The following is a 23,749-nucleotide window of genomic DNA, read 5'->3' as shown; positions in this document are numbered from 1 at the left end:
CGAGAACCCAAGGGGGCATACAGCCATCCCTAGGGTTCTCAGTTGAATGAATGGAACACAGCTGGCTCAATGTGGACTACAATCCCGACGCTCTGTTTTAATGTTTAGAAACGTTAACAATTCTCACTTGCGATACGGTTTTTAAAACCTTTGGAACTTCCATTAGTGAGATGTTATTATTTTTTTATACATAAAAATTACTTATTGTTTGCAGTTTTAGCACAGTTGCACATGGCTGTGTTTTGAATAACACATGCATTCAGCCGGTGTAAGGAATTTCCTTCCACTATGCACTCAAATGTCGTACTTCGGCTGCTGAAGCATGTAATGTGTTATTCAAAACAGCTGTGTGCAACTACAACTGTGTACAGTAAGCGTGTCTTTTGTATTCAAATAGATTTTCTCTCGCTGATATGAGAGTAAAGTTCTAAATGTTTCCAAAACTGCATCGCAAGCGAGGTGTATTAAGGTTTAGACCAGGGGTATTCAACCGGGGGTCCACGGAGGTACTGCAGGGGGTCTGTGAAAATATGAAGTAACTTATTTTATGTTTTTATGAATATCGCTAGCAACAACGGATAACAATACATTTGAATGAGATAGCTACTAGGGATGTGACAAATTCTGCACTTTGAGTTACGGGTATGTATCACCATATCTATCAATTTAATACAAATAGTCGGACGACTGTATGATCACACTCTCCGTATCCGATCTGAGTAAGCCCTTTAAACAGGTTAACATCCACAAGGCTGCGGGGCCAGATGGATTACCAGGACGAGTACTCAGAGCATGTGCTGACCAGCTGGCAAGTGTCTTCACTGACATTTTCAACCTCTCTGACCCAGTCTGTAATACCTACATGTTTCACGCAAACCACCATAGTCCCTGTGCATAATAATGCTAAGTAAGGCTGCACGATATATATAGTTTCAGCATCGACATTGCGATGTATGCATCCGCAATAGTCACATCGCAGAACGTGCGATTTAGTAAGGTAAACATATCAGTCTACAATATATATATATTTTTTTAATGTTAAACTAGCATTATATCTCTCTGATATAATGTCATTTACTCAGATTTATGGGTTATTGGATACACAGTTTATTATTATTTTAAACACGGCGTTCGTTGCTGCACGTGGTTGACATGCAGGCTCTGCTTGCGCGTGACGAAATGATGAGCGAGGAACAGGCAAAAAAGACACATGGAGAATTTGGTTGCAAAAAGAAATGCATCGTCAATTATATGGAAATATTTCAGCTACCGACAGGATGATATTGACCAAAAACAGGTACTTTGTCGAGAGTGCCTTGCAATTGTTGCCACAACACGAGGCAACACGACCAATTTGTTCGATCATTTAAGGCGGCACCACAAATCTTCGTATGACGAGTGAAAAGCATCTCAATGCCCTCCAAAGCAAAAATCTATTTTGGATGCCTTTTCCAGTATTACACCATACGAGAAAGGTTCCAAACGGCAGAGGGAAATCACAGATTCAATAACATTTCACATCGCCAAAGACATGGTACCAATTAACACGTTTACCAAAGAGGGTTTTAAAAACATGATCCGGTCGCTTGACAAGCGGTATGTAATGTCATCACGCAACTATTTTTCTCAAGTTGCCATCCCAGAGTTGTACGAGAAATGCAAGGCACAAGTTGAAACCGAGATGTCACAAGTGGAATATTATACAGCAACAACGGACTTGTGGTCCAGCCCTACATAAGTCTGACCGTACACTTTATTAATGAGGACTTCCACCTGAAAAGTCGCTGTTTGCAAACTGCATTTTTCCCAGAGGATCATACAAGTGAGAACATCGCAACAGGGATGAGAGAAGCTTTAGCTGATTGGGGCCTAGATGAGAGTTGTCTAGTCTGTATAATAACAGACAATGCCGCGAACATGGTGAAGGCTGCCGCCCTGAACAAGTGGACCAGATTGCAGTGCTTTGGCCACAGATTGCATCTTGCAGTTGGTAAGTTATACCCAATTGCGCATTCTATTTACTACTGTTGCAAAATCACCCCAATCATTCTAGAATAATTAATTATTCTCAAATGGAGCTTTTCAAGTCATCTGGTGAAGACATCCTATATTTTTTCATATCGCTATATATATATATACAGTGGGGGAAAAAAGTATTTAGTCAGCCACCAATTGTGCAAGTTCTCCCACTTAAAAAGATGAGAGAGGCCTGTAATTTTCATCATAGGTACACGTCAACTATGACAGACAAAATGAGAAAAATAAATTCCAGAAAATCACATTGTAGGATTTTTTATGAATTTATTTGCAAATGATGGTGGAAAATAAGTATTTGGTCAATAACAAAAGTTTCTCTACTTTGTTATATACCCTTTGTTGGCAATGACACAGGTCAAACGTTTTCTGTAAGTCTTCACAAGGTTTTCACACACTGTTGCTGGTATTTTGGCCCATTCCTCCATGCAGATCTCCTCTAGAGCAGTGATGTTTTGGGGCTGTCGCTGGGCAACACGGACCTTCAACTCCCTCCAAAGATTTTCTATGGGGTTGAGATCTGGAGACTGGCTAGGCCACTCCAGGACCTTAAAATGCTTCTTACGAAGCCACTCCTTCATTGCCCGGGCGGTGTGTTTGGGATCATTGTCATGCTGAAAGACCCAGCCACGTTTAATCTTCAATGCCCTTGCTGATGGAAGGAGGTTGTCTTGCACTGCAGGATTTGAGTCCCTGGTGGCGTAGTGTGTTACTGATGGTAGGCTTTGTTACTTTGGTCCCAGCTCTCTGCAGGTCATTCACTAGGTCCCCCCGTGTGGTTCTGGGATTTTTGCTCACCGTTCTTGTGATCATTTTGACCCCACGGGGTGAGATATTGCGTGGAGCCCCAGATCGAGGGAGATTATCAGTGGTCTTGTATGTCTTCCATTTCCTAATATTTGCTCCCACAGTTGATTTCTTCAAACCAAGCTGCTTACCTATTGCAGATTCAGTCTTCCCAGCCTGGTGCAGGTCTACAATTGTGTTTCTGGTGTCCTTTGACAGCTCTTTGGTCTTGGCCATAGTGGAGTTTGGAGTGTGACTGTTTGAGGTTGTGGACAGGTGTCTTTTTATACTGATAACAAGTTCAAACAGGTGCCATTAATACAGGTAACGAGTGGAGGACAGAGGAGCCTATTAAAGAAGAAGTTACAGCTCTGTGAGAGCCAGAAATCTTTCTTGTTTGTAGGTGACCAAACACTTATTTTCCATCATAATTTGCAAATAAATTCATTAAAAATCCTACAATGTGATTTTCTGGATTATTTTTTTCTCATTTTGTCTGTCATAGTTGACGTGTACCTATGATGAAAATTACAGGCCTCATCTTTTTAAGTGGGAGAACTTGCACAATTGGTGGCTGACTAAATACTTTTTTTCCCCACTGTGTGTGTGTGTATATATAATCTATATCAGAAAATCAAAATATAGCAATGTCAGTTATTTCCAATATCGTGCAACCCTAATGCTAAGGTAACCTGTCTAAATTACTACCACCTCTAGCACTCCCATCTGTACCCATTAAACAGATCCACAGATTACGCAATCGCTATTGCACACCACACTGCCCTTTCCCACCTGGACAAAAGGAACACTTACGTGAGCATGCTGTTCATTGACTACAGCTCAGTGTTCAACACCATAGTGCCCTCCAAGCTCATCACTAAGCTATGGACCTTGGGACTGAACACCTCCCTCTGCAACTGGATCCTGGACTTCCTGATGGCCCGCCCCCAGGTGGTGAGGGTAGGCAACAACACATCTGCCACGCTGACCCTTAATCCGGGGGCCCCTTGGGTGCGTGCTCAGTCCCCTCCTGTATTCCCTGTTCACCCATGACTGCTTGGCAGCGCAATATTCCAACACCATCAAGTTTGCCGACGACACAACGGTGGTAGGCCTGATCACCGACAACAATGAGACTGCCTATAGGGAGGAGGTCAGAGACGTGGCAGTGTGGTGCCAGGACATCAACTCTTCCACAACGTGAACAAGACAATGGAGCTTATCGTGGACTACAGGAAACGGAGGGCCGAACACGCCCCAATTCACAGTGACAGGGCTGCAGTAGAGTGGGTCAAGAGCTTCAAGTTGCTCGGTGTCCACATCACTAAGGACCATGGTCCAAACTCACCAACACAGTCGTGAAGAGGGCACGCCAACGACTCTTCCCCCTCAGGAGGCAGAAAATATTTGGCATGGGCCCTCGGATCCTTAACGCACTACAGCTGCACCATTGAGAGTAATCTTGACTGGCTGCATCACCGCTTGGTATGGCAACTGCTCGGCATCCGACCGCAAGGCGCTATAGAGGGTAGTGCTTACGGCCCAGTACATCACTGTGGCCGAACTCCCTGCCTTCCCGGACCTCTATGCCAGGCGGTGTCAGAGGGAAGGCCCTAAAAATTGTCAGACTCCAGCCACCCAAGTCATAGACTGTTCTCTCTGCTACCGCATGGCAAGCGTTACTGGAGCGCCAAGTCTGTGACCAAAAGGTACTTGAACAGCTTCTATCCCCAAGCCATAAGACTGCTGAACAGTTCATCAAATGGCTACCTGGACAATTTACATTGACCCCCCCCCCACCCCTCTTTCTTTATCTGAATTATTTTATACTGATTCCACAGCTCTATGCACACTCACTAGACTACCCAAACACCCACACATACTACACTGACACGCCAACACAGACACTACATACGGTCACACGCATAAAACACACACACATGCATATTGACACCACTCACACAGCTGCTGCTACTCTTTTTTATTATACAGTGCATTTGGAAAGTATTCAGACCCCTTGACTTTTTCCACATTTTGTATTACGTCCACAATACTGTGTTACATCAATTACCTCGTACCCCTGCACATTGACTCTACTGGTACTCCTTTCATATAGCCTTGTTATTGTTTTTGTTACTATTTCCTTTTTTAGTGAGCAAATATTTGTCTTTTTATCTCTGCACTGTTGGGAATGGGCTCGTAAGTAAGCGTTTCACTGTAAAGTCTACACCTGTTTTATTCAGCGCATGTGACAAGTACATTTGATTTGATTGAACAACTTCTGCAGCAAAACATATTTGACAACCTTCCATTTCATATATGGGAGACCTTAGAGATATGGATAAACATGGTTGTGCTTTGTTATACCTTGGGTAGTGGTATCTCAAACTAAAACCCTTTATGAGGATTTGACACTTAACTAATATGTTATTCAAAACACAGCCGTATCATATGCAACTGATTAAACAGGGTATGGTAAGTACTTTTGTATTAGAAGAACTGTATCGAAAGCCAGGCTTATTAAAGGGGAAACGTGAATTTTCTAACTTCATAATCTCCAGCACCACCCCAACATCAACATATGTAAAAATGGTGCGTTTATATGTGCTGTAGTAAAAATGATAGAGGAAGATAAGTGTTTCCAATGACCTCATCGGTGTGCATCTTGTGATTTTGACCAATTGTTAGTAGGCATTGCCTACTAATTCTCTAAGAATTTCTTGATGTCTTTGGAAACGTCGATTTGACTACAAAACATAAACGCGCCATTTTAACATACTTTGGTATGTATGTAGACACGACTTCAAATTAGTGGATTCGGCTATTTCAACCACACCCGTTGCTGACGCGTATATAAAATCAAGCACACAGCCATGCAATGTCCACAGACAAACATTGGCAGTAGAATGGCCATACTGAAGAGCTCAGTGACTTTCAACGTGGAACTGTCTTAGGATGCCACCTTTCCAACAACTCAGTTCGTCAAATTTCTGCCCTGCTAGAGCTGCTGTTATTGTGAAGTGGAAACTTCTAGGAGCAACAACTGCTTAGCCGCGAAGTGGTAGGCCACACAAGCTCACAGAACGGGACCGCTGAGTGCTGTAGCACATAAAAATCATCTGTCCTCAGTTGCAACACTGACTACCGAGTTCCAAACTGCCTCTGGAAACAACGTCAGCACAAGAACTGTTCGTCGGGAGCTTCATGAAATTGTTTTCCATGGACGAGCATCCGTGCGGAATGCCAAGCGTCGGCTGTAGTGGTGTAAAGCTTGCCGCCATTGCACTCTGGAGCAGTGACACGCGTTCTCTGGAGTAATGAATCACGCTTCACCATCTGGCAGTCCGATGGACAAATCTTGGTTTGGCGGATGCCAGGAGAATGCAACCTGCCCCAATGCATAGTGCCAACTGTAAAGTTTGGTGGAGGAGGAATAATGGTCTGGGGCAGTTTTTCATGGTTCGGCTAGGCTCCTTAGTTTCGGTGAAGGTAATCTTAATGCTACAGCATACAATGACATTCTAGACAATTCTGTGCTTCCAACGTTGTCAAGTTTTGGGAATCCCTTTCCTGTTTCAGCAAGACAATGCCCTTGTGCACAAAGCGAGGTCCATACAGAAATGGTTTGTCGAAGGGTGAGGAAGAACTTGACTGACCTGCACAGAGCCCTGACCTCCAACCCATCGAACACCTTTGGGATGAATTGGAACGAGACTGCGAGCCAGGCCTAATCGGCCAATATCATTGCCCAACCTCACTAATGCTCTTGTGGCTGAATGGAAGCAAGTCCCCACAGCAATGTTCCAACATCTAGTGGAAAGCCTTCCCAGAAGAGCGGAGGCTGTTATAGCAGCAAAGTGGGGACCAACTCCATATTGATACCCATGATTTTGGAATGAGATGTTCGACGAGCAGGTGTCCACATACTTTTGGTCATGTCGTTTATTTTGATGTGGGGGTGGTGCTGGAGATGCTGAATATGAAGTTCAACATTTTTTAAATGTCCCTTTATCTTTAGACAGTCTTCATTCCCCCTCACATGGCAGATATTTGTAAATAGATGCTAACCTGCTAGTGTTAGTCTATGAATGGGCAAGTACTGGGAATGCTGGTGCCGTTGATGTGAAGAGTTGTCTGTCAGCTTGTGTGCTTTGGTTTACATTTTTCCAATATGTATCTTTCATTTCACAGTTATATGGCGCGTGTCAATATCTCGCTGCTGGATGCCACGTAAGTATTAACGTTAAGCTACTTCTTGTGATGAAATATACCTGTTCAAGCTCTCCATACTAAATGTAGTTCACTTTGGGTTGGAAAAGGTTTGATGGTGTTAAATCTTTCCCCACAAGCCCCTGATCAAATTGATATATGATAGCCAGTCTAATAGTAGCTTTTTTATATATATACAGTAATCCCTCGTTTATCGCGGGGGTTACGTTCCGAAAATGACCCGCGATAAGTGAAATCCGCGAAATAGAAAACTTTTTTTTTTTACAATTAGCAACTATTACATGTATACAAATACAGTGACTCACGTGTAGGCCGTTTCACTGCTCTTCAGACTGGGCCGCTGCATCCTGACTGCGCTCTGCAGTGTTCTCTTCTTCTGAAGCCCGCGGTGCAGGTGTGTTTGTTCGGGAGAAGAACATAGTGATAGGCAGCTGTTGTCGCTCTTTTTTCTTCTTTGCAAAAAGATCCTTGTACACCGACATGCCACCATCGATTACGTTGGAGAACTGTAACGAACGGCTCATCAAAGGGTCGAAATTACAAGATAATTTGGCCAACTTAATGTAAATTTGCCAAGCTGTTTTATGTACGTACACATAACTGCACGAGACGACAAAATGATAGCACAATTCGTAGCATGTTTTGATACAAGAAGCGGGAGTGAGTTTTTAGCGAATCAGAATGCAGAGCACAATGCACCAAAAAAAAAAAATGCATTATGAAAATCCGGCGAAATAGCGAATCCGCGATAAGTGAACCGCGAAGTGGCGAGGATCACTGTATGTATATATATATATATATATATATATATATATATATATATATATATATATATATATATATATATATATATATATATATATATATATAGATATATACACACACACACACAGTGGGGAGAACAAGTATTTGATACACTGCAGGTTTTGCTACTTACAAAGCATGTAGAGGTCTGTAATATTTATCATAGGCACACTTCAACTGTGAGAGACGGAATCTAAAACAAAAATCCAGAAAATCACATTGTATGATTTTTAAGTAATTAATTTGCATTTTATTGCATGACATAAGTATTTGATCACCTACCAACCAGTAAGAATTCCGGCTCTCACAGACCTGTTTAGTTTGTCTTTAAGAAGCCCTCCTGTTCTCCACTCATTACCTGTATTAACTGCACCTGTTTGAACTCGTTACCTGTATAAAAGACACCTGTCCACACACTCAATCAAACAGACTCCAACCTCTCCACAATGGCCAAGACCAGAGAGCTGTGTAAGGACATCAGGGATAAAATTGTAGACCTGCACAAGGCTGGGATGGACTACAGGACAATAGGCAAGCAGCTTGGTGAGAAGGCAACAACTGTTGGCGCAATTATTAGAAAATGGAAGAAGTTCAAGATGACGGTCAATCACCCTTGGTCTGGGGCTCCATGCAAGATCTCACCTCGTGGGGCATCAATGATCATGAGGAAGGTGAGGGATCAGCCCAGAACTACATGGCAGGATCTGGTCAATGACCTGAAGAGAGCTGGGACCACAGTCTCAAAGAAAACCATTAGTAACACACTACGCCGTCATGGATTAAAATCCTGCAGCGCACGCAAGGTCCCCCTGCTCAAGCCAGCGCATGTCCAGGCCCGTCTGAAGTTTGCCAATGACCATCTGGATGATCCAGAGGAGGAATGGGAGAAGGTCATGTGGTCTGATGAGACAAAAATAGAGCTTTTTGGTCTAAAATCCACTCGCTGTGTTTGGAGGAAGAAGAAGGATGAGTACAACCCCAAGAACACCATCCCAACTGTGAAGCATGCAGGTGGAAACATCATTCTTTGGGGATGCTTTTCTGCAAAGGGGACAGGACGACTGCACCGTATTGAGGGGTGGATGGATGGGGCCATGTATTGCGAGATCTTGGCCTACAACCTCCTTCCCTCAGTAAGAGCATTGAAGATGGGTCGTGGCTGGGTCTTCCAGCATGACAATGACCCGAAACACAAAGCCAGGGCAACTAAGGAGTGGCTCCGTAAGAAGCATCTCAAGGTCCTGGAGTGGCCTAGCCAGTCTCCAGACCTGAACCCAATAGAAAATCTTTGGAGGGAGCTGAAATTCCATATTGCCCAGCGACAGCCCCGAAACCTGAAGGATCTGGAGAAGGACTGTATGGAGGAGTGGGCCAAAATCCCTGCTGCAGTGTGTGCAAACCTGGTCAAGACCTACAGGAAACGTATGATCTCTGTAATTGCAAACAAAGGATTCTGTACCAAATATTAAGTTCTGCTTTTCTGATGTATCAAATACTTATGTCATGCAATAAAATGCAAATTATTTACTTACAAATCATACAATGTGATTTTCTGTATTTTTGTTTTAGATTCCGTCTCTCACAGTTGAAGTGTACCAATGATAAATATTACAGACCTCTACATGCTTTGTAAGTAGGAAAACCTGCAAAATCGGTAGTGTATCAAATACTTGTTCTCCCCACTGTATATATGTGTTGTAAGGGAGACTATACAAAATAATCTTTGCAGGCTGATAAAGGAAATCTGAGACAAGGTGGAATGTAAACATGCTCATTGAAACTGACTATCAAACAACAATTTAGCATTTTATTGGGTGGAGTTCATCTGAAAAACCATGGGGTTTGGTTAATTTTCTAATGAATTACCTAGACTGACTCATCTTTTGAAACAACAATGTTAGAAATAGCAGAACTACATATTTGTTTTAGGAAAATTGGTCATGGCCTACTGGGAAATAATACCAAGAGATCCAAATCTGGTATCATATTGGTTTTATAGTTGTCACCTGTAATAGTCAGCACACATTTCATCTTAGCATTGCTATACTATGTCATTTTAGTTGTCCCAGCAAGTTAACACACAGATTTAGGTAAACACAAATTATCTCTAAAAAGGAACATTGGTGATTATAATCTCTTCTGTCCTTGACATCATGATTTTTAAATGATGCTCTCTAACCTTCAACCTTACAAGTTATTTAATGACGTATTACGTAATTTTGTAGCCGTTAGTTCTACGGCTGGTTGACAAATTTGTATAGAAATTCTGCAATTGGTGATTAGAAAAAACCCAGCCTATGGGCTTCCCGAGTGGCGCAGCGGTCTGAGGCGTCACTCCAGACCAGGGTTCGATCCCAGTCTGTCGCGCAGCCGGCCGCGACTGGGAGACCCATGAGGCGGCGCACAATTGGCCCAGCGTTGTTCGGGTTAGGGGAGGGTTTGGCCGGCCGGGATGTCCTTGTCCCATTGTGCTCTAGCGACTCCTTGGGGTGGGCCGTGCGCATGCACGCTGACACGATCGCCAGTTGTACAGTGTTTCCTCTGACACATTGGTGCAGCTGGCTTCCGGGTTAAGCGAGCAGTGTGTCAAGAAGCAGTGCGGCTTGGCAGGGTCATGTTTCGGAGGACGCATGGCTCTCGACCTTCACCGTACGGGAGTTTCAGCGATGGGAAAAGACTAACTTCCAATTGGATATCATGAAATTGGGGAGAAGAAATGGGTTAAAAGTACAAAAAATTAAAACAGCCTTTGTGCAATTGGACCATTGCTGATGCCCTCTACAACCCTCGGCAGTCTCTAACCCAGGGCTCTCCAACCCTGTTCCTGGCAAGCTACCCTCCTGTAAGTTTTCACTCCAACCCCAGTTGTAGGTAAGGTGATTTAAGCTTATCAACCAGGTAATTATTAGAATCAGGTGTGCTAGAATAGGGTAGGAGTGAAGCTACAGACGGTAGTGCCCCAGGAACAGGGTTGTAGAACCCTGCTCTAACCAGTACATATTTCAGTAGGACCTACACTACAATGTATTATTTTCCCATAAATAGTGTAACTAGACACCATCTATAAAGGCTGTAAACCTAATGTAAGGCTTTAATACACCAGCTATGGAAGTTGATGTCCCCTAATCATCAGGTAGTTTTTTCGAAACTTATGTTGGAATGCAGTGTAGTGTATATGACAGCATTCAATACATAGCTTTTATATTTCACAATATGGCATAATATTGTATATCATTATAATCACTCCAAAACAGTTAAAGATCCTTTTATGATTATTATACGTAAAATATATTTTTTTGCAAATGTATAAATACAGACAAACAGTTGAGGGTTTTTAAAAAACATTTTGCTAGTATTTTACAAAGATTTAGAAATTTGGCAAACCTGGCTGAATTGGTTATCTGCATAACTAAAATATTTGTTTTAATTATCATTAGGCATATTCCAACTATTATTAAAACCAGTGGAGCTGGTTGGTGTCTATATTCGGAAATGTGTACCCTATGCTTAAATCAGCAATAGCTAGGCATCATTGTTTAGACTTTTCCTACCTTGATGTAAAGTTTGGTGCGCTCATTATGAAGGTATTTTGTGAAAATGGGTTCCCTGTACCTCTTTGCTGGACGTAATGGGATTTCATATAGTGCAACGTGTGGGGCAGGTTTCACATCACATTTCATTGTTAACACAATTTATAGAATAATATTGCATATCATCTTAATTATTAGACATCAGTGAATGTTTCTTTAATATTTTCTAAGTGTTTTAATGTACTATATTTGAAATGGCTACAAAACTTTGCAATTCGGACACTTTTTTTTTGGCATTTTCCTACCACTATTCTGGTTATATTTAGCTAAATACATATAACTGGCATGGGCCGTCATTTTGGGTTGTCCTCATTGTAACACATTTTCAAGACATTATTGGTCTTATTACACAAATGATTTATTCAGTTATGGCCATGCAAAATCAATGCAGTTTCTATGAAATAACACACATGGAATCATGTAGTATCCAAAAATTGTTAAATCAAAATATTTTATATTTGAGATTCTTTAAAGGAGCCACCCTTTGCCTTGATGACAGCTTTGCACACTCTTTACAAAATGTTTTGATTTTGTTTAACACTTTTTTGGTTACTACATGATTCCATATGTGTTATTTCATAGTTTTGATGTCTTCACTATTGTTCTACAATGTAGAAAATAGTAAAAAGAAAAGAGAAACCCTTGAATGAGTAGGTGTCCAAACTTTTGACTGGTACTGTATATAGTCATCATAGACTTTGTCAATCAGTCCTAGCAGCCTATTTCCAAGATTGCCTCCATTCCTTTCAATGGGAATAAACTACATTGATTTTGCATGGCCATAACTGAATAAATAATGTGTGTAATAAGAGGTGTCCAAACTTTTGACTGGTACTGTATAGCTTAAAAAAAAACTTTCCCAATGGGTCTCCTGGTGTAGTCATCTAGGGCAGCCGTACTCAACTGGCAGACCGCGGTCCGGGTCCGGACCCAGAATGGGGTCTGACGGACAGTGTTTAAAAATAAATAATAATAGGAACTCAGTCAGGTGTTTAACTTATTGCTTTTGAGATATATTTTTAACCTGTCAAATGTCCAGTTGATCTACTACTGGCCATGTTAGCAAGATGGGTAAGATAGGCTAACCAGCTACAGTGAGGAGAAAAAAGTATTTGATCCCCTGCTGATTTTGTACGTTTGCCCGCTGACGAAGAAATTATCAGTCTATAATTTTAATGGTAGGTTTATTTGAACAGTGAGAGACAGAATAACAACAAACAAATCCAGAAAAAGGCATACATTTTTTTATAAATTGATTTGCATTTTAATGAGGGAAATAAGTATTTGACCCCCTCTCAAAGATTTCTGGCTCCCAGGTGTCTTTTTATACAGGTAACAAGCTAAGATTAGGAGCACACTCTTAAAGAGAGTGCTCCTAATCTCAGTTTGTTACCTGTATAAAATACACCTGTCCACAGAAGCAATCAATCAATCAGATTCCAAACTCTCCACCATGGCCAAGACCAAAGAGCTCTCCAAGGATGTCAGGGACAAGATTGTAGACCTACACAAGGCTGGAATGGGCTACAAGACCATCGCTAAGCAGCTTGGTGAGAAGGTGACAACGGTTGGTGCGATTATTCGCAAATGGAAGAAACACAAAAGAACTGTCAATCTCCCTCGTCCTGGGGCTCCATGCAAGATCTCACCTCGTGGAGTTGCAATGATCATGAGAACGGTGAGGAATCAGCCCAGAACTACACGGGAGGATCTTGTCAATGATATCAAGGCAGCTGGGACCATAGTCGCCAAGAAAACAATTGGTAACACACTACGCCGTGAAGAACTGGGTGAAAGTGTTGTGGTCAGAGGAGACAAATCGAGCTCTTTGGCATCAACTCAACTCGCCGTGTTTGGAGGAGGAGGAATGCTCCCTATGATGACCCCAAGAACACCATCCCCACCGTCAAACATGGAGGTGGAAACATTATGCTTTGGGGGTGTTTTTCTGCTGAGGGGAAAGGACAACTTCACTGCATCAAAGGGACGATGAACGGGGCCATGTACCGTCAAATCTTGCATGAGAACCTCCTTCCCTCAGCCAGGGCATTGAAAAGGGGTCGTGGATGGGTATTCCAGCATGACAATGACCCAAAACACACGGCCAAGGCAACAAAGGAGTGGCTCAAGAAGAAGCACATTAAGGTCCTGGAGTGGCCTAGCCAGTCTCCAGACCTTAATCCCACAGAAAATCTGTGGAGGGAGCTGAAGGTTCGAGTTGCCAAACTTCAGGCTCGAAACCGTAATGACTTGGAGAAGATCTGCAAAGAGGAGTGGGACAAAATCCCTCCTGAGATGTGTGCAAACCTGGTGGCCAACTACAAGAAACGTCTGACCTCTGTGATTGCCAACAAGGGTTTTGCCACCAAGTACTAAGTCATGTTTTGCAGAGTGGTCAAATACTTATTTCCCTAATTTAAAATGCAAATCAATTCATAACATTTTTGACATGCGTTTTTCTGGATTTTTGTTGTTGTTATTCTGTCTCTCACTGTTCAAATAAACCTACCATTAAAATTATAGACTGATCATGTCTTTGACAGTGGGCAAACGTACAAAATCAGAAGGGGATCAAATACTTTTTTCCCTCACTGTATCTAAATATTGTAGTTATGGCCAGATTACGTATTCGGGGGCCTCGACTTATTTTGTCACTCGGGTATAACACACAAGACATGGCAAAATTTGTAGAATTGCAGGAAATTAACTTCTGTCCACCCCATGGCAAAATATGTAGAATTGAGGGGAATGAGCTTTTAAAATGTTCTCTCCGCCAACAGGAGTGGTGTGAACAATTTGGGGTCGCGAGGTGGGGGATTGTTACTATCCATCCGGACCTTTGCCATCTAGGAAATATGTGTGACTGGACCTTCTCAAATAGTAGTTGAGTACCCCTGATTCAGGGTACCATGTGATGATGGAGCACATCCTAATACTGTCCATTCTGGCTCTATATATCCCAAAGTGCATAAATGTATATAGAGATGTCATTACAATTGTTTCATACCTTAATGTGTTGTATTATGAAGTTAATAACATATCAAATTGCCTTAGTTTGTGAAGATTGTTCCCTGATAATACAAAATTACATTTCATACCCTGATTCTGTTGGCCAAACTAATCACATGGGGGTCATAAACATAATCACATCAAATTGTATTTGTCACATGCGCCGAATACAACCGGTGTAGAGCTTACCATGAAATGCTTACTTACAAGCCTTAACCAACAATGCAGAATTTGTTACACAAAAAAATTACAATAATGAGGCTATATACAGGGTGTACTGATACCGAGCCAATGTGCGAGGGTACAGGTTAGTTGAGGTAATATGTATATGTAGGTAGGGGTAAAGTGACTATGCATAGATTATAAAAAGCGAGTAGCAGCAGCGTAAACCCCCCCCCCCCGGGGTCAATGCATTTGCAATGAAAGCCATTTGATTTAACTGTTTAGCAGTCTTATGGCTTGGGGGTAGAAGCTGTTAAGGAGCCTTTTGGACCTAGACTTGGTGCTCCGGTACCTCTTGCCGTGCAGTAGCAGAGAGAACAATCTATGACTAGGGTGGCTGGAGTCTTTGACAATTTTGAGGGCCTTCCTCTGACACTGCCTGGTAAAGAGGTCCTGGATGGCAGGAAGCTTGGCCCCAGTGATGTACTGGGCCATACGCACTACCCTCTGTAGCGCCTTCAGGTCAGAGGCCGAGCAGTTGCCATACCAAGCTGTGATGCAACCAGGCAGGATGCTCTAGATGGTACAGCAGTAGAACTATAATTGGTTAGGAGCCCGTAAAACTGCAGCCAATCCCCTCTGGCAACATTATTCCTTGCGAACATATAATTCATATAACGCAGTGATAGCCACATTTAGCTACCTCCGATACATGGCTATCATACCAAAATACAATCCACAGACATTACGTTAATGAAAATCATCATTAGACTTTGCCACTCCAAAGTGGCCCTCTGGCCCATGGACAATATGTCCTACAGTGAGGGGGAAAAAAGTATTTGATCCCCTGCTGATTTTGTACGTTTGCCCACTGACAAAGAAATTATCAGTCTATAATTTTAATGGTAGGTTTATTTGAACAGTGAGAGACAGAATAACAACAACAAAATCCTGAAAAACACATGTCAAAAATGTTAAATTGATTTGCACTTTAATGAGGGAAATAAGTCAGAATATAAAAGAGACCTGTCCACAGAAGCAATCAATCAATCAGATTCCAAACTCTCCACCATGGCCAAGACCAAAGAGCTCTCCAAGAATGTCAAGGACAAGATTGTAGACCTACAAAAGGCTGGAATGGGCTACAAGACCATCGCCAAGCACCTTGGTGAAAAGGTGACAACTGTTGGTGCGATTATTCGCAAATGGAAGAAACACAAAATAACTGTCAATCTCCCTCGGCCTGGGGCTCCATGCAAGATCTCACCTCGTGGAGTTGCAATGATCATGAGAACGGTGAGGAATCAGCCCAGAACTACACGGGAGGATCTTGTCAATGATCTCAAGGCAGCTGGGACCATCATGGGTGGGACTGATCATGTATTTGTCAGTGGGCAAACGTACAAAATCAGCAGGGGATCAAATACTTTTTTCCCCTCACTATGTTGTCTATTAGACACTTTTCACCCCTTTTTTTTCTTTTGTATTACAAAAGCTGTTGCCTCTACCTTCTCCCACTCTGTTTTACTTGTACTTGTCTCTAGTCTGCAAGGATAAGTACATCCTATTTGTGTGCTGTTATTCCCGAATATTGTAACGTTATTAAAATGTTTTCCCTATATTTAACCATGTAAGCCAGTTGAGAACAAGTTCTCATTTACAACTGCGACCTGGCCAAGATGAAGCAAAGCAGTGCGATTTAAAAACAACAACACAGTTACATATAGGATAAACAAAACGTACAGTCAATTACACAATAGAAAATCTATATACAGTGTGTGCAAATGTAGCAAGTTATGGAGTTAAGGCAATAAATAGGCCATAGTGCAAAATAATTACAATTTAGTATTAACACTGGAGTAAAAGATGTGCAAATAGAGATACTGTGGTGCAAATTAGCAAAATAAATAACAATATGGGCATGAGGTAATTGGATGTGCTGTGTACAGGTGCAGTGATCGGTAAGCTTCTCTGACAACTGATGCTTAAAGTTAGTGAGGGAGATAAGTCTTCAGAAGCAGGTGCTTCCTATCAAAATGGTCTTACAGAACTGTCAGCATCGACAGTGGCGCAAAAATTAATTATATGTGGCCTATGCAGGAATCAATCCCACAACCCTGAGTTTACCAGCACCATGCTCCTAACTGAGCTGACCCATTGGAAGCACTAACTTATTGTTTGTGTTTTGTGCAGTATGCTGCCAAAGAGTTCCAGCAGGCCTTAGACATCCTGGACATGGAGGAGCCAGCCAGCAAGAAGCTGCTGGACTGGAGTATCAAAGAAGACCACGGGATACAAGAGTCGGCCAAGGACTGGGAGATGAGCCCTGCCTCTGTGAGTCTCCCCTCTTACACAATAGGGTCCAATTTGTTTTTGTGGCCCTGTAATGCCACGTTTGTGTTCAAGCCTCTTACAATGTGATTTTCCAGTCTCTTCACATTTATGGTTTTGTGGTTACAGGTTAACTACAGTATTTGCATTCTGTATTTTAGGTGACTGAGGAAGAGATTGAATACTCTGTTGCCATGTCAAAGACCCTTTTCGTTGCATTTTCATGAATTGTTCCTTTTGAAAGCTATGAATGTTCCTTTTTGTAATAATCACCACCATATTATTAAAGGGTTCTGTCGTTCACCAAGTAGCCACACCAGCTGCCATATTCATACAAAATTAATGTGTGGGTCTTTTTTTATGTCAGAGGCCCCTGGAGGCTTCCCCGACTGATGCTGCTTCATTGGTCCTGACCCCTGTGGTCTCACATCTTTCTTTAGCTCGCTCTCCCTCATTCCTCACCTGCCCTCTCTCAGATCAACAGTTCTATCTGTCTGTTGCGGGGGAAGATCTATGATGCCATGGACAACCGGCCTCTGGCCACATCCAGCTACAAAGAGGCCTTGAAACTGGACGTGTACTGCTTTGAAGCCTTCGACCTTCTAACGTCCCATCACATGCTGACCGCTCAGGAAGGTGATCCTTATGGGTTTTGCACGTGTGTAGCAGGAGTAATATAGATTATTTTGTGCAATTATTTTATGTCAATAATGGTATACTGTACACAGATGTTTCTGTAGGGTAAATGTAGTTGTACCGTATATGCTATGTAGGCAGATGACGGTATGCAGTGCATTCGGAAAGTATTCAGACCCCTTGACTTTTTCTACCTTTTTTGTTACGTTACAGCCTTATTCTAAAATGGATTAAAAAAATTAAACAAAAATCCCCTCTTCAATCTACACACAATAACCCATAATGACAAATCAAAAACTGGTTTTTATAAATTCTAGCAAATGTACATTATTCTAAAAACCTGTTTTTGCTTTGTCATTATGGGGTATTGTGTGTAGATTGATGAGGGGGAAAAAAACGATTTAATCAATTTTTGAATAATGCTGTAGCGTAACAAAATGGGGAAAAAGTCAAGGGGTCTGAATACTTTGCGAATGCACTGTTTATTTTTCTTACCCAAGCCCCTCCATTTTTGTGTGTTGTAGAAAAGGACTTCCTGGACTCACTTCCTCTGAGCCAACAGTGCACCGAGGAGGAAGACAAATTACTTCACTTCCTGTTTGAGAATAAATTGAAGAAGGTACATCCACTGTTATCCTTCATGTCATGACGTCCGTTCTGTTTGTATTCCTATGTTACTGTTCAGTTTTTACACGGTCAATGTTGATCACCATGTTTCTGTATTTGAATACCCAGGTCATCATAGGGCTGTTGTGGTGACTATTACCGCCACACCGGCAGTCATGAGTCATGACCGCAGTAAAATTCCACGTGACCATTGAGTCGCAGTAATCTCCTCTTGTGCACTCTGGACATGTTTTGGTAGTACCCAACTTTGTAAGGACCATCAGATCCTAATGGCCTGATACTCAGGGCTTGATTGTCCCTCTAACCACTCTGACATCATTGCAAAAGCAATCGCAAATCACATCAAACACTTGTCATCAAAACAGTATCTTGCTTTTAAAACTCACCTCACTGTGATGATCAGTTTGAAGAAAGAAGTTCAACAGCAAATATAAATCCAATATGGATAGTGTTAAGAGATAGATGGGTGGTGTTGAATGGAGTTGAAGGATGGGACTAATAACAACTAATAACAACAAGATAACTAATGTAAAGCATATTGTGTCCATAATAAGTATATAAGTTATAGGTTGAGAGCTTTTGTGAAAGCACAGTTAAAAAGATATGGCATATAGAAGCAAACCGGATGGACATCATGAAAATGATCAGAGAGATTGAGGGTAGAGGAAGTTTATAAGTAAAAACAAACCGCAGTAAAATTGACTGTGTCCATAAAATGTATATAGTATGTATAAGCTGGAAGTAGAGGCCTAAGCATTGTTGTTCACTAGTTTACTCCAATTAGGGAAGGGGTGGTGGGGTTGGAAAGTAATAAAGGGAAATATATTTTAAAGGATATATACAGTGAGGGGAAAAAAGTATTTGATCCCCTGCTGATTTTGTACGTTTGCCCACTGACAAAGAAATGATCAGTCTATAATTTTAATGGTAGGTTTATTTGAACAGTGAGAGACAGAATAACAACAAAAAAATCCAGAAAAACGCATGATTTCTGGCTCCCAGGTGTCTTTTATACAGGTCACGAGCTGAGATTAGGAGCACACTCTTAAAGGGAGTGCTCCTAATCTCAGCTTGTTAACTGTATAAAAGACACCTGTCCACAGAAGCAAGCAATCAATCAATCACATTCCAAACTCTCCACCATGGCCAAGACCAAAGAGCTCTCCAAGGATGTCAGGGACAAGATTGTAGACCTACACAAGGCTGGAATGGGCTACAAGACCATCGCCAAGCAGCTTGGTGAGAAGGTGACGACAGTTGGTGCGATTTATTCGCAAATGGAAGAAACACAAAAGAACTGTCAATCTCCCTCGGCCTGGGACTCCATGCAAGATCTCACCTTGTGGAGTTGCAATGATCATGAGAACGGTGAGGAATCAGCCCAGAACTACACGGGAGGATCTTGTCAATGATCTCAAGGCAGCTGGGACCATAGTCACCAAGAAAACAATTGGTAACACACTACGCCGTGAAGGACTGAAATCCTGCAGCGCCCGCAAGGTCCCCCTGCTCAAGAAAGCACATATACATGGCCGTCTGAAGTTTTGAACATCTGAATGTGGTCAGATAAGACCAAAATCGAGCTCTTTGGCATCAACTCAACTCACCGTGTTTGGAGGAAGAGGAATGCTGCCTATGACCCCAAGAACACCATCCCCACCGTCAAACATGGAGGTGGAAACATTATGCTTTGGGGTTGTTTTTCTGCTAAGGGGACAGGACAACTTCACCGCATCAAAGGGACGATGGACGGGGCCATGTACCATCAAATCTTGGGTGAGAACCTCCTTCCCTCAGCCAGGGCATTGAAAATGGGTCGTGGATGGGTATTCCAGCATGACAATGACCCAAAACACACGGCCAAGGCAACAAAGGAGTGGCTCAAGAAGAAGCACATTAAGGTCCTGGAGTGGCCTAGCCAGTTTCCAGACCTTAATCCCATAGAAAATCTGTGGAGGGAGCTGAAGGTTCGAGTTGCCAAACGTCAGCCTCAAAACCTTAATGACTTGGAGAAGAACTGCAGAGAGGAGTGGAACAAAATCCCTCTTGAGATGTGTGCAATCCTGGTGGCCAACTACAAGAAACGTCTGACCTCTGTGATTGCCAACAAGGGTTTTGCCACCAAGTACTAAGTCATGTTTTGCAGAGGGGTCAAATACTTATTTCCCTCATTAGAATGCAAATCAATTTATAAGATTTTTGATATGCATTTTTCTGGATTTTTTTGTTGTTATTCTGTCTCTCACTGTTAAAATAAACCTACCATTAAAATTATAGACTGATCATGTCTTTGTCAGTGGGCAAACGTACTAAATCAGCAGGGGATCAAATACTTTTTTCCCTCACTGTATGTATAAACTCAGCAAAAAAAGAAACGTCCCTTTTTCAGGACCCTGTCTTTCAAAGATAATAATCCAAATAACTTTACAGATCTTCATTGAAAAGGTTTTAAACACTGTTTCCCATGCTTGTACAATGAACCATAAACAATTAATGAACATCGAACGGTCGTTTAGACACTAACAGCTTACAGACGGTAGGTAATTAAGGTCACAATTATGAAAACTCTAGGACACTAAAGAGGCCTTTCTACTGACTCTGAAAAACACCAAATTAAATATGCCCAGAGTCCCTGCTCATCTGCGTGATCGTGCCTTAGGCATGCTGCAAGGAGGCATGAGGACTGCAGATGTGGCTAGGGCAATAAATTGCAATGTCTGTACTGTGAGACGCCTAAGACAGCGCTACAGGGAGACCGGACGGACAGCTGATCGCCCTCACAGTGGCAGACCACGTGTAACAACACCTGCACAGGATTGGTACATTCAAACATCACACCTGCGGGACAGGTACAGGATGGCAACAACAACTGCCCTTAGTTACACCAGGAATGCACAATCCCTCCATCAGTGCTCAGACTGTCCGCAATAGGCTGAGAGAGGCTGGACTGAGGGCTTGTAGGCCTGTTGTAAGGCAGAAAAGTCGCCTATGGGTACAAACCCACCGTCGCTGGACCAGACAGGACTGGCAAAAAGTGCTCTTCACTGACAAGTCGCAGTTTTGTCTAACCAGGGTTGATGGTCAGATTCGCGTTTATTGTCGAAGGAATGAGCGTTACACTGAGGCCTGTACACTGGAGCGGGATCGATTTTGGAGGTGGAGGGTCCGTCATGCTCTGGGGCGGTGTGTCACAGCATCATCGGACTGAGCTTGTTGTCATTGCAGGCAATCTCAACGCTGTGCGTTACAGGGAAGACATCCTCCTCCCTCATGTGGTACCCTTCCTGCAGGCTCATCCTGACATGACCCTCCAGCATGACAATGCCACCAGCCATACTGCTCTTTCTGTGCGTGATTTCCTGCTAGACCGGAATGTCAGTGTTCTGCCATGGCCAGCGAAGAGCCCAGATCTCAATCCCATTGAGCACGTCTGGGACCTGTTGGATCGGAGGGTGAGGGCTAGGGCCATTCCCCCCCAGAAATGTCTGGGAACTTGCAGGTGCCTTGGTGGAAGAGTGGGGTAACATCTCACAGCAAGAACTGGCAAATCTGGTGCAGTCCATGAGGAGATGCACTGCAGTACTTGATGCAGCTGGTGGCCACACCAGATACTGACTGTTACTTTTTCGATTTTGAACCCCCCTTTGTTCAGGGACACATTATTCCATTTCTGTTAGTCATATGTCTGTGGAACTTGTTCAGTTTGTCTCAGTTGTTGAATCTTGTGATGTTCATACAAATATTTACACATGTTAAGTTTGCTGAAAATAAAAGCAGTTGACAATGAGATGACGTTTCTTTTTTTGCTGTGTGTGTATGTATACACACACAACTGTGGAAAAAATAAGAGACCACTGCAAATGTTTCTTAAATCAGCATCTCTACATGTATGACTTCCATTCCAGTGTCTGTTGAATTCCAACACAGGCACACCTCATTCTACTGAATTAGGTGCTGATTAGGTGATCACATGATCTTATTTAACGAGGAAAAGTATGAAATCCACTGTTGTGGTCAACACTATGCTCTTGCAATAGGACCAGCTGGATGGCAAAAACAGTGCTAATAGTACCTCAAAGTTTAATATTAATCAAAAAATAGCTATTGACCATGCCAAAAGAGTTGAAAATGAAAGTTTTGAGTGAGGAAAAGAAGGGTTCAATTCTGGCTTTACTGGCAGAGGGATACAGTGAGCGTCAGGTTGCTTCCATCCTTAAAATTTAAAAGACTGCGGTTCATAAGAACAACGTCAAGCAGACATTGTGGACAACAAATCTACAGACCGGCAGAGGGCAAAAACGATTACTGACCGGGATGACCGCCAACTCATTCGAATGTCACTCAACAACCGTAGGATGACATCAAGTGACTTACAAAAAGAATGGCAAACGGCAGCTGGGGTGAAGTGCACGGCGAGGACGGTTCGAAACAGGCTCCTAGGGGCAGGGCTGAAGTCGTGCAACGGTAGAAAAAAGCCTTTCATCAATGAGAAGCAAAAAAGAGCCAGGCTGATGTTTGCAAAAGACCATTAGGATTGGGCCGTAGAGGACTGGAGTAAGGTAATATTCTCTGATGAGTCCAATTTTTAGCTTTGCCCAACACCTGGTCGTCTAATGGTTAGACGGAGACCTGGAGAGGCCTACAAGCCACAGTGTCTCGCACCCACTGTGAAATTTGGTGGAGGATCAGTGATGATCTGGGGGTGCTTCAGCAATGCTGGAATCGGCAGATTTGTCTTTGTGAAGGACGCATGAATCAAGCCACGTACAAGGTTGTCCTGGAAAAAAACTTGCTTCCTTTTGCTCTGACATTGTTCCCCAACTCTGAGGATTGTTTTTTCCAGCAGGACAATGCGCCATGCCACACAGCCAGGTCAGTCAAGGTGTGCATGGAGGACCACCAGATCAAGACCCTGTCATGGCCAGCCCAATCTCCAGACCTGAACCCCATTGGAAACTTCTGGAATGTGATCAAGAGGAAGATGGATGGTCATCAAACAAAGCCGAGCTTCTTGAATTTTTGCGCCAGGAGTGGCATAAAGTCACCCAACATCAATGTGAAAGACTAGTGGAGAGCATGCCAAGATGCATGAAAGCTGTGATTGAAAATCAGGGTTATTCCACCAAATATTGATTTCTGAACTCTTCTTTAGTTAAAACATTAGTATTGTGTTTAAGAATGAACATGAACTTATTTTCTTTGCATTATTCGAGGTCTGACAACACTGCATCTTTTTTGTTATTTTGACCAGTTGTCATTTTCTGCAAATAAATGCTCTAAATGACTATTTATTTGGAATTTGGGAGAAATGTTGTCAGTAGTTTATAGAATAAATTGTTTTTAATTTCACCCAAACACATACCTATAAATAGTAAAACTAGAGAAACTTATATTTTTGCAGTGGTCTCTTAATTTTTTCCAGAGCTGTGTATGTATATATATACATACATACATGCATGCATACAGTGAGGGAAATAAGTATTTGATCCCCTGCTGATTTTTTACGTTTGCCCACTGACAAAGACATGATCAGTCTATAA

General features: G+C 42.4%; 1 protein-coding gene across 4 annotated transcripts in view; it reads left to right on the top strand.

The window, feature by feature from the left end:
* The window catches only part of LOC121551031 (cell division cycle protein 16 homolog), a 62,334-nt gene that overhangs the window by 2,493 nt on the left and 36,092 nt on the right, over positions 1–23,749 (top strand). For 3 of the 4 annotated variants that reach the window (XM_041863564.1, XM_041863557.1, XM_041863579.1), the window contains exons 4-7: positions 7,012–7,050; positions 16,809–16,949; positions 17,423–17,582; positions 18,107–18,201. In XM_041863564.1, the coding sequence (XP_041719498.1) occupies positions 7,012–7,050; positions 16,809–16,949; positions 17,423–17,582; positions 18,107–18,201 (435 nt within the window). The remainder of the gene's footprint in view (positions 1–7,011; positions 7,051–16,808; positions 16,950–17,422; positions 17,583–18,106; positions 18,202–23,749) is intronic. The other variant, XM_041863572.1, reaches the window with a different exon arrangement.

This window comes from Coregonus clupeaformis, chromosome 40 (assembly GCF_020615455.1).
Source record: "Coregonus clupeaformis isolate EN_2021a chromosome 40, ASM2061545v1, whole genome shotgun sequence".
In the NCBI taxonomy this organism is placed as follows: Eukaryota; Metazoa; Chordata; class Actinopteri; order Salmoniformes; family Salmonidae; genus Coregonus; species Coregonus clupeaformis.
Note: the sequence above shows the minus strand (reverse complement) of the source record. Positions and strands in the feature narration are given on the sequence as shown.